The sequence below is a fragment of the Scyliorhinus torazame genome, chromosome 15 (assembly GCF_047496885.1).
Source record: "Scyliorhinus torazame isolate Kashiwa2021f chromosome 15, sScyTor2.1, whole genome shotgun sequence".
Taxonomy (NCBI): Eukaryota; Metazoa; Chordata; class Chondrichthyes; order Carcharhiniformes; family Scyliorhinidae; genus Scyliorhinus; species Scyliorhinus torazame.
The window spans coordinates 196,933,306-196,945,790 of NC_092721.1; the positions used below are offsets into that span (position 1 = coordinate 196,933,306).

Consider the following 12,485-nt stretch of genomic DNA (forward strand, 5'->3'; position numbering starts at 1 on the left):
GTCAACGCCGTCCGGACCGGCCAGCAGTGCCGGAAGGAACTGCACGACCTCCTCAAGGCGGCCAGGGTGAGTAGGCAGCACTGTGCCCCTGCTGCCAACCCTGCCCCTCCACACACCCAAACCCTACCCCACCCTCGCCCTTCCGGGAGGTGGGCGAACACCCAACTCCACCACATGCCGGCACCCATACCTGCTGCCAAGGCCGGGTGCCCTGGTCACTGAGGCCACCAGCTACCCACCCCCGGGGTTGTATGCGTCGGACTGTGACGCTGTCGTTTTCTGTTTGCCCCCCAGGAGAAGGCCGGCCACAACCGGCGGGAGCGGGAGAAGACTGAGGGGGACCACCGAGCCTGCGGCACCTCACCGTGGCAGGGCAGAGGGCCCTAGACATTGTCGGCGGCCTGAAGGAAAGGGAGGTCGCCAGGGTGGAGTTCGGCCGCGGGCGAGGAAGTGAGACCCCGTTGAGTTGCGGTTCTGCATTGCACATGCGCCAACCCCCTCCCCTCCACAAGACTCTCACACAACCCTCATCATCACCCACACCCTCACAACCCACCCACACCACCCTTACCCCCAATGCCACCCTCACACCACCCCCACCCTCACTCGCACACCACCCTCACCCCCACACCACCCTCACCCCAAACCTCACCCCCCACCACCCGCACTCCCCCCCCGACCCACGGTCCAATCATGCGTCTTGCCTTGTGTCTTGCAGGACGAGGTGGAGATGGGGCGGATCCGCCTGGCGTGCACTGCCCCCAGCCAGTGCCACTGCCGGAGACACCCCCCCCCCACCTCCCCACCGTGAGCCGAGCAGCAACGCTGACAGCAGCTCAGACTCCAGCCGTCCACCTGAGACCAAGGACACCCTGGAGCTCAAATCTTCCGGTCACAGCTGTCTCCAACACCCTCCGCCATCCCAAAGACACTCAACTCGGTTGGGCACTTTAGTGAAGAGGTTCCTGGGACACTATCTTGTGCTCACCACCCAACTGACCCGGCACAGCAGGTAGAGGTAGGAGCATCCGAGGGGACGGATGGTCGTAGGGCAGGCCGTCCCCAGGGACTAGCTGCCATCCAGACGGGTTTCGGGCTTCTGGAACGGACAGTCCCATCGATTGTGGCGATGCCGTCACAGAGCCAGTGACTACATGAGGGGTTGTCGGCGAGCATCCAGTATCTGCAGGTTCCGTTGGAGGAGTCCAACCGCGTGCAGGAGCAGGAGGTGATGTCGACCATGTGTGCCACCCAGCCGACACCGCACGGGTGGCGTCCGCGGTGGAGGCATTGGGGGGCGAGGGTTTTGGCCCTGGATCAGCATGTCTAAAGCCTGGGGCACTCTGTGCAGGCGGTGACCGAGGCCCAGGACAGTGTTGCCCTATCACAGGCAGCCATGGAGAATCCCGCCCAATGTTTTGCAGAATATTGCCATTTGGGGATGGAAAGGGAACAACACAGAAAACGCAGTCTCCAGCTTTCTGAGCCTTGAGAAGAGCTTTGGGGGATGGAACCAAAGGAGGGAGAAGTGTGAACAGCTGACTGGTCAGAGTGACCTTTCCCATCTTCCCCACTCTGAAAGATTTATTCTGGACTGATTGGAGAAATTGACTGAAGTTAGTAACTGACGAGACTTTCGTCACTGTACAGCAGGGGGAGAAAAAGCATCAAATTGGCTTCAGGACAATCGGGATATCTGGAAACAGAAATGCCAATAAACGGCTAGAATGCCGAAGGCCGGGTGGGTAGTTATTCACGGTGAATGGAGAAGACAGGTCTGTACCCACCATAAACTTCTCACGCTTTATTCTGGCTTTAGTAACGTTTGCCATCTCTGAGGTGCAATCGGCTAACGCATTCTGCTGTTAGCGTGGTTACTTGGCGCAAGATCGGGGCAATTTGGTATTTCTCCACTTTAATGCTTCGTCCCACGCAATTTGGTTCCGTTCCAATAATTGCCGAATATTGTCACCTCTTTTGTTAACGAGTGTGTTCCCATCACGTAGCTTAATGGTATTAATGACAAGTAAAGGATATCGACATTGACCCGGTTAGACATATGCCATGATTGATACTGAAGCTGAAAAAAAACATCAAAACTACTTCGACAGACACTCGCCAAATAGAGCACCAGCGTTGGGTACCAGCTGAAATTCACAAGGCAGATCCATTTTAAGCGCATGGCTACATTGTCAGTTTGTCTACACCTGTTGACACTTTACTCAATGACGGCCCCTGCCTGCACACGGTTACATTTCCAGCACCTGACCATGAGGAAATTAAAAGCCAACCAGTCTGACATCTGTTGGGGATATTTGTGAGTACCGGTCACCATTGACTTCAGGAAGCAAAGTACTGTACACACCCCTGTCTGCATCAACGGGGCCGAGGTGAGATGGTTGACAGCTTCAAATTCTTGAGTGTGCACATCACCAACAATTGTCCTGGTCCACCCACAAGCACAACAGCGCCTTTACGTTCTCAGGAAACTAAGGATATTCGGCATGTCCACATTGACTCTTACCAACTTTTACAGATGCACCATAGAAAGCATCCTATCGGGCTGCATCACAGCCTGGTATGGCAACTACTCGGCCCAGCACCGCAAGAAACTTCAGAGAGTCGTGAACACCGCCCAGTCCATCACACGAACCCGCCTCCCATCCATTAACTCTGCATACACCTCCTGCTGCCTTGGGGAAAGCGGGCAGCATAATCAAAGACCCCTCCAACCCGGCTTACTCACTCTTCCAACTTCTTCCGTCGGGCAGGAGATACAGAAGTCTGAGAACGCGCACGAACAGACTCAAAAACAGCTTCTTCCCCGCTGTTACCAGACTCCTAAATGACCCTCTTATGGACTGACCTCATTAACACTACACCCTGTATGCTTCATCCGATGCCGGTGTCTATGTATCTTCATTGTGTACCTTCTGTTGCCCTATTAAGTATTTCCTTTTCATGTACTAAATGATCTGTTTAAGCTGAATGCAGAAAAGTACTTTTCACTGTACCTCGGTACACGTGGCAATAAAACCAATCCAATCAACTAGTGGCAGATTGATCCAACACTGTGAATGACTGTGAAGAAGTATCACAAGAATGGTTCATAGTGTTGAAATGTATTTTGAATATTCAGTGAAATGTATGATTATTCCCCGCCCCCCCAAAAAAGGCTGGTTTAACCTTACAAATAATTGAGAGATATCGTAAACATCGTAGGCCGGATTCCAGCCAGCGAGGGGCAATCTCAACGGATTGTCATTGATTCCGGCCCGACTGGTGCTACCCCATCTTACGGCCTGTTTAAAAACACAACAGAATTCAGAATGAAAGTATGACATGACGTTTCAGAGCAAACCAGGACATCCGTGATCAGAGATAAATCATTTCTGAGAAATGTGAGCAGTGCCGGATGGACGATGAGCAATCAGGTTATTTTATCGCCTCCCAGCTGTCATGGAAACTATTGCGACAGGTTCCAGATGCTCTTTGCTGTACCTCTCTCTGGCCAAACCCCAAAACATGTTCCATTAGACTCATTTAAATATCCGGATGCCGGATTCACCTGGTGCCCGGAAGTCAACAGCTGCACATGTGAGACCTGGATAGGGAGCCATTTAATACTGGTCTGGACAAACATAGACCAGGCGTAATGACACCTCGGGGGGTCTTGCAGGCCACTGGAGACCCCCAGGTGGTTGGGAATAGGGAAGGGTGGTGCCCTGGCTTTGCACCTTGGTACTGCCAGCATGGCTTCCTGGCAGTGCCAGGCTAGCACCTCCAGTGTATCCAGGATGGCACTGCCAAGGTGCCCAGGTACCAGGTTGGCACTGCCAGGGTTCGGGCCCGGGAGGGGGAATCTTGCCTATCGGGGGGAGGGGGGGGTTTCCAGAAGCCTCAACAACATTGGGGGAGTGAAGGGGGGGGGGAGTAGATAAAGAGGGAAGGGTCCTGAAAGGGGGTGGAGAAAGATCGGGGCTGCCATCCAAAATGGCGCCCCGATCTGGGAGGAGCCGTTTCCGCTGACGAGATGAGCTCGCAAGCGGGCAATCTCTCTGAGTGCGGCCTCAGTGGGGGGGAAACTCCCCGAGGCCAAAAAATAAGCAAAGTGCTGTTGAATAGCACCTAAAAGCGAACTTTAACTTTTGTCCGCTTACTCATGCCTGTAGTGTTTGACATATGTAAAATACAGTGCATGGAGTGAAGTACAATAAATGGTATATATAACATGCATAAGACTATATCTGTATCCAGAAATTAAAAGACATGTAACTGAAATTAACTGGTAAGTAAAGAGGTAAAGTGTATGGCACATTGCTTTTACCACTATTTTAATTTGGCTTATATTTTTTAAAATGTGTTAATCATTAGAGGCAGAGAAACATCATATGAACATATTAAGCCTTTTAGACATAAGTATTACTAATAGGAGTAGATCATTTAGTCCATCGAGCCTGCTCTGCCATTCAGCAACATCATGGCTGATCTTCGACCATTTTTGCCACACTAACCCAATATCCCTCGATATCTTTAATATTCAGAAATCTAGGCAGCACGGTGGCACAGTGGTTAGCACTGTTGCCTCACGGCGCCGAGGTCCCAGGTTCGATCCCGGCCCTGGGTCACTGACCGTGTGGAGTTTGCACATTCTCGCCTTGTTTGCGTGGGTCTCACCCCCACAACCCAACAATGTGCATGGTAGGTGGATTAGTCACGCTAAAATTGCCCCTTAAGCCTATGGCCATACTCGTCTGAAAATGCTTGATCGCGAAAATTGCCCCTTAATTGGAATAAAAAGAATTGGCTACTCTAAATTTATTCAGAAATCTATCGATCTCCGTCTTGAACATGTTCAATGACTATGCGGAGAATTCCAAAGATTCACCACCCTCTGAGTAAAGAGATTCCTCCTCATCACAGTCCTTATTCTGAGACAGTCCCCTAGTTCCCCTCAGCGAGGGGAAACATTCACCCTGTCGCGACCTGGAAGAACTCTGTACGCCTCAATGAGGTCACCTCTCATTCATCTAACCTCCAGAGAGTAATGGCCCATCCCCTCAACCTCCCCTCATAGGACAATTCGAGGGATCAGGCTGGTGACCCTTCATTGCGCACCCTCTACGGCAAGCAACATGTGAGGAACGTCTATTTTGTTGATGCTCAGATACTTGTTAAGGCAGTGGTAAGTAAGGAGTATGATATTCGGTATTGTACTGACGCTGCAACTGAAATTCATTCCAGGCCCTTCTATTTGTTCGTCGTAACCGTCCTGCGGACAAACTGAATCCTGAAGAAGCATCCGGAGGCCGAGAGGGATCTCACCTAAATTCTTTCAGAGGACGTGCAATACCTCTGAGTACAGACCGGGCTGGAGAGGCACATAATCAGGAGTATGAAGACATGGCGCTCATCAGAACTATAAGTCAGAAACCAAGATAATACAGGAATATAAACTAATGCCGCAGGTTCGATGGGCATTTGTAGAGAGCTATGTTATCAGTAATAAGTGCTTGTTGCTAATTCTTTTGTACATACTTCCAGAAGAACATTCCCTCTGCAGAATTTATTTTTAACTGTATAAATCTTCAGTTGGAATAGACTGGTGACTTTTATAGTGAAGTATTTTAAATTGGAACTGTATTAGTGAGGGAGCCATAATTAATGTGCATCAGAAGACTGGGGTGGCACAGTGGTTAGCACTGCTGCCTCACAGCTCCAGGGTCCCAGGTTCAATTCCAACCTTGGGTGACTGTCTGTGGGGAGTTTGCACTTTCTCCCCCGTGTCTGCGTGTGTTTCCTCTGGGTGCTCCGGTTTCCTCCCACTGTTCAAAGGAGTGCAGGGTAGATGGATTGGCCATGCTAAATTGCACCTTGGTGTCCAAAAGGTTAGGTGGTGTTACTGGGTTCCGGGATTAGGGTGGAGGCGTGGGCTTGGGTGGGATGCTCTTTCCAAGGGCCGGTGCAGACTCGATGGGCCGAATGGCCTCCTTTAGTACTGTAGATTCTATGACTGGCTTAGCAATGGACTAGAATGTTACAACACCAGAGGCTATTTGAAACATCAATCCAATTAGTTACACTCCCTGCTCTTTCCCAATAACATAGTATCATAGGTTGGTTACAGCACAGAAGGAGGCCATTTGGCCCGTCATGTCTGTGTTGGCTCTCCGCTAAGGCAATTCACCCAGCCCTTCCCCCCACACCCACCTTTTCCCCGCAGCCCTGCATTTTTTCCTTTTCAGATAATGATCCAATTCTCCTTCCAAGGCCTGAGTTGAATCTACCTCCACCACACTCTCAGGCAACGCATTCCAGATCCTAACCACTCGCTGTGTGAATCTGCCTCCACCACACTCACAGACAGTGCATGTCAGATCCTAACCACTCGCTGTGTGAATCTGTCTCCACCACACTCACAGACAGTACATTCCAGATCCTAACCACTCGCTGTGTGAATCTGCCTCCACCACACTCACAGACAGTGCATGTCAGATCCTAACCACTCGCTGTGTGAATCTGTCTCCACCACACTCACAGACAGTACATTCCAGATCCTAACCACTCGCTGTGTGAATCTGTCTCCACCACACTCTCAGGCAGCGCATTCCAGTTCCTAACCACTCGCTGCATAAAATATCATTCTCCCTCACATCACCCTCTAGTTCCTTGTCCAGACATCTTAAATCTGTATCCTCTGGTTACCAGCCCTCGTGCCATTGGAAACAGTTCCTCCTTATTTACTCTATCAAAACACGTAATAATTTTGAACACCTCTGTCGCACCTCCTCAATAATTTTCTGCTTGGAGGCGAACCAGACAAGCTTGTACTGTGATGAATTTAGAAAGTTCAGATATATTGTATTATTCGTATTTGGTACAGCAAGGGTTAAAAGCCTTGTTAGAGTGTGTTTGACTGCTGCAGTAATGTTTTTAAAGAATCCTGGTTTGAAAGCTTTTGGGAGCCAGGTGTGCAATTAGGCCATCGTAAAAAGCTTGGTTTAATGGAATGTTGTTTGGATTAAGGGGGGGGTTCCCTCTGGAGTTAATTAGATTTCAGCTTGATAAGATGATGTAATTAATGGGAGGAGCGAAGGTATCAGGCATTTTGCTGAAAAGCAGTTTAATTGAGTGTTAGATGGAGCTGTGAGCAGAAGTCAAGCATTCGACCCACTGCAGTTCAGTTTAAAAATATGTCTGTGGACAGATTAGTAGTTTCTTTTCAAGCAGTTCAGACTTGTCTGATGAGAAGGTGAGCTGAAACAAGCTGAGAATCATCTTCTGCAGAAATACAGTCACACTTCCTGCATGGTTCTGACAGGAGTCAGGTCTTTTCTTTAAAGCAGTATCAAAAGACATCTCTGTACAGCAGGTATTCCTGAGTGCTAATGGTAATGAACAGTGGATTGAGAGCTCAGGTGGTTTTGTTGTTTGGGTGGGAATAAAGATAGCAGTTAGCGGTTATTGTGTCACTGTATTGATTAGCCTTGTTTTCGGGGTATTTGTAAGCTATTTTTTTGATGTGATGTTAAATATTTTAATACTGTGTTAGTAATAAAGTTGGTTTTAATAGACCATTCCTTATTTTTTGTGAAATTACTCCTGGAGTGAGGTATCCTTTCCTCACCGTCTTACAAAATTAAAATAAAACATTGGGGTTTCTGACCAGTATCCTCGCCACTGTTAGGGTCTGGTTGGGATCGCAATACTTCAATCTCTGAAACCTCTCATCCCTGGATTACATTTTACTTTCAAGTAAGCAAAATAAACAGATACACAACTGAACCTTGTGAACATTGTGATGTTTCTGTACTAAAGCAAAAAAAGGTATAATTTCTAAAGTTATTACAGTGCTGGAGTAATTTAACCAGATGAGAGTTACATAGAATCACATACAACTTTCCACAGAGAAACAGGCCCTTCATCCTAATCAGAACATTCCTCATCTCTCACCCTTCCTCACCCAACTCCATCTATCCTCTATTACCATCTATCCATTCATATGCTTATGTAGCTTTACCGTTACTGTATCTATGCTTGTTGGCCTCAGCCACTTCCTGCAGTTGGGAATTCCACATTCTCACTACTCTCTGACTAAACAAAGGTAAGTAACGTTCAAGATGATGCATAAAATGAGGGGCAAAAGCAGTTCCATAATCTTTGGGGAGCTAATGAGAGTGACGGCTGCTTCGAAGATCGCAGGTGACAAATCTTTCATCCAAAACCCCTATTAGATAAAAACATTTAAAATCAATTCATGCACCATGGTTTTATATCTTAAAAGTGTCCTTGGGGCTTTATCCTTGCATGGAATAGGAACATGAGTGGGCTATTCAATCTCTCAGCCCTTGCTCCGTCAAGTGGGTTTAAAAGCTTCCGTGCGCTAGTTTGAGGTCGAGCAGTGACCACTGGTGGCAACGGGCAATATTTATCCTTCATCAATATTTCCAAACATTGGCCGGAATTCTCCGTCCGTTGTGATTCACTTTTCCCGCTGGCAGAGCACCCCCCGCCCTTGGGTTTCCCGGTGACGTGGGGTGGCTGCAAGGGAAATCCCACTCATAAGCGGTGTGAATACAGAGTCCCGGAGAAACATGAGACTGGGGAAACCAGGGAATCCAGCACAGTTCATAAGCTCTTAACACATGTTTGTGGGATCTTGCTGTGCACAAATGTTTCCTGCATTGCTTGATAACAAACAAATAATCTATTTAACTCGGCCCTGGGACGGCACGGTGGCGCAGTGGTTAGCACTGCTGCCTACGGCGCAGGGGACCCGGGTATCGATCCCGGCCCTGGGTCACTGTCCGTGTGGAGTTTCCACATTCTCCCCGTGTCCGCGTGGGTTTCACCCTCACAACCCATAGATGTGCAGGGTAGGTGGATTGGCCACGCTAAATTGCCCCTTAATTGGAAAAAAAATAATTGGGTACTCTTAAAAAAAAAATTTAAACTTGACCCTGAAACCGCTAATTGCCTTATAAACTCTTTGGAGGAGAGAGTTGGAAATTTGTCCCACCCAATATCACTCCCAAATAGCCGAGTTCTCATCTTAAGGTCATATTCCCTTGTTCTGGGATCGTCCACCATTAGAAATAGGCTGTCGGTCTTAATGCAGACTTTAATTTCGTATTATCGCAAAAGTAACAGGCAAAGTCGTACAGGTTGTCACATTACTGGAAGCTTCTACAATAAAATGCCTCAACAAAGGTAATCTTTTATTCAAAGGTTACCCTTGAGCACACAAGTTAGCTGCTGTAATTTGTCACTGTCAGGGAGAGCTCAGCAGCAAGCGAAACGTTCACCATACAAATCGACCGACGAGCTGGGGGGGGGGGGGCGGGGGGGGCAGATTTCTCCAATACTGCAAGGCTTGCGGGGTTTCGGCAAGACCTTCAGACCCTATCCCGTCTCTCACTCAGCGGGTCTGTCCAGATACCTTCTCAGTAAATCACTCAGTCCCATCTCTCTCACAAACAGAGAATACTGCAACAGCTTGTCTGTCCGAACTGCCCTTAATGTGGCAAAACTTCCCAAGACGCTTCGCAGCAGTGTTCTCAAACAAAATGTGACCCGGACCCGTGTGAGGCAGGCCTGAGCCAAAATGTTTGTTTAAAGAGCTAGGTCTTACAGGAGGAAAGAGGGGTAGAGGGGCAGAGAGGTTTAAGGGGAGAATACCAGAGCCTGGGTCCTCAGCAGCTGAAGGTACTGCCAAAGGTAGAGCGATTAAAATCGGGGATGTGCAGGAGGCCAGAATTGGAGGATTGGATTGGATTTGTTTATTGTCCCGTGTACCGAGGTACAGTGAAAAGTATTTTTCTGCGAGCAGCTCAACAGATCATTAAGTACATGGGAAGAAAAGGGAAGAAAAGAAAATACATAATAGGGCAACACAACACATACAATGTAACTACATAAGCACCGGCATTGGATGAAGCATACAGGGTGTAGTGTTAATGAGGTCAGTCCATAAGAGGGTCATTTAGGAGTCTGGTACAGTGGGGACGAAGCTGTTTTTGAGTCTGTTTGTGCGTGTGCTCCAATACTTCAATACTCCAATACTGGAGCTCGAAGGGCTTTTGGGCTGGAGGAAGTTAGAGATAGGGGGCGGGATTTAATGGCCAGGCTGCGCCCGAAAAGCAGCTGTGGGCTGGATCACTTTTTAGCACATCTGCGTATTGAAGCGGGACATCTAGTCTCACTTTAATGTGCAGATTCCCAAGGTCCCAAGAGGTTGGAATCTATCCCTTTCGCCTCAGAGATCTTGAGCGAGCGCCGTCCATAAACGTAGATCAGATGAAACAGCACTCATGGTGGTCTCCCAGGGGATGTTTGTGCGATAGCCACTGCTAGGACCACAGCCAATACCGAAAGAAGAGCTCATGGATTCTGGGTTTGAGAGGCCGGGGTGGGAAAGGGTTGAAGGTGGGATTTGACGGTTTGAGGGGGGGGCCTCTAATGGGCACAGGGCACCCCCCCCCCCCAAGCTAAACCTGACAGGCTACCACTTGGCGTGGGTCTCCCCCTGCCTCGGGTAAAACAGCAGGGCAGTAGGATGAGGCCCGTAAGTGGCCATCTGCCAACGACCTGTAAAACTGGACACAGGTCAGGGGTGGGCGGATAGACAGTGGGCAGACAGACGGCGGGCAGGCCACGTGCTGCAGTTTACAAGCCCCCACGCCTTCAGACCTGCCGACAGGTGAGTGTAAAATCCAACAATTTGTTTCTAATTAGTCTCTGATAACTCCACTGGAAACAAGTGAAGAGTTGCTTCAGATGGGTGACCAAACAGGTGGATGAGGGTAAAGCAGTTGATGTGGTGTATATGGATTTCAGTAAAGCGTTTGATAAGGTTCCCCATGGTAAGCTACTGCAGAAAATACGGCGGCGTGGGATTCAGGGTGATTTAGCAGTTTGGATCAGAAATTGGCTAGCTGGAAGAAGACAAAGGGTGGTGGTTGATGGGAAATGTTCAGACTGGAGTCCAGTTACTAGTGGTGTACCGCAAGGATCTGTTTTGGGGCCACTGCTGTTTGTCATTTTCATAAATGACCTGGAGGAGGGCGTAGAAGGATGGGTGAGTAAATTTGCAGATGACACGAAAGTCGGTGGAGTTGTGGACAGTGCGGAAGGATGTAACAAGTTACGGAGTGACATAGATAAGCTGCAGCGCTGGGATGAGAGGTGGCAAATGGGGTTTAATGCAGAAAAGTGTGAGGTGATTCATTTTGGAAGGAATAACAGGAAGACAAAGTACTGGGCTAATGGTAAGATTCTTGGCAGTGTGGATGAGCAGAGAGATCTCGGTGCCCATGTACATAGATCCCTGAAAGTTGCCACCCAGGTTGAGAGGGTTGTTAAGAAGGCGTACAGTGTGTTAGCTTTTATTGGTAGAGGGATTGAGTTTCGGAGCCATGAGGTCATGTTGCAGCTGTACAAAACTCTGGTGTGGCCGCATTTGGAGTATTGCGTGCAATTCTGGTCACTGCATTATAGGAAGGATGTGGAAGCATTGGAAAGGGTGCAGAGGAGATTTACCAGAATGTTGCCTGGTATGGAGAGAAGATCTTATGAGGAAAGACTGAGGGACTTGAGGCTGTTTTCGTTAAAGAGAAGAAGGTTAAGAGGTGACTTAATTGAGGCATACAAGATGACCAGAGGATTGGATAGGGTGGACAGTGAGAGCCTTTTTCCTCAGATGGTGATGTCTAGCTCAAGGGACATAGCTTTAAATTGAGGGGAGATAGATATAAGACAGATGTCAGAGGTAGGTTCTTTACTCAGAGAGTCGTCAGGGCATGGAATGCCCTGCCTGCAACAGTAGTGGACTCGCCAACACTAAGGGCATTCAAATGGTCATTGGATAGACATATGGACGATAAGGGACTAGTGTTGATGGGCTTTAGAGTGGTTTCGCAGGTCGGCGCAACATCGAGGGCCGAAGGGCCTGTACTGCGCTGTAATGTTCTATGTTCTATGCCTATGGCGGTGTTGTGGTGCAGTGGGTAGTGTCCCTAACTCTGAGCCAGAAGCTCCAGGTTCAAGTCCTACCTCAGGACCTGATGGCCATGGAAGGCACATTTACAACACGGCCAAAAGGTTGTGTACCAAACTGCAAAATCATTCCAACACACACCAATGGTGGGAAGTAAGAGCTGGTCAGCGGAGTTGCAACCCCCCCCCCTCCCCCGCCTCCCCCAAAGCTATATGCCTCTGGCGACAGGCTAGCAACTTATTCCAGGTAAATCTAGCTGTGGAAACAGAAGAAAGTCTACCTTGTGCACCAGTGGGTGTGAGAAAGGAATCAAACAGCAAAAATCTATCATTCTCAGTTTATTGATTGATTGACTGATTTATTGTCACATGTACCGAAGCGCAGTGAAAAGTATTTTTCTGTGGCCGAGGGAACGTACGCAGTTTGAGAAAAAGAATAATCCGCAAAGTACATCGACAAGTAAGTAATTGGTTACAGTGCGGAACAAGGG

General features: G+C 48.7%; 1 gene segment (V, D, J or C); it reads left to right on the forward strand.

Annotated features, from left to right (window-relative positions):
* The window catches only part of LOC140392095 (T-cell receptor beta chain V region CTL-F3-like), a 50,364-nt gene extending 42,632 nt beyond the window's left edge, over positions 1 to 7,732 (forward strand). Inside the window, 1 exon segment of the V gene segment in view lies at positions 5,245 to 7,732. Within this exon segment, the coding sequence occupies positions 5,245 to 5,442 (198 nt within the window).
* The last annotated feature ends 4,753 nt before the right edge of the window (positions 7,733 to 12,485 follow it).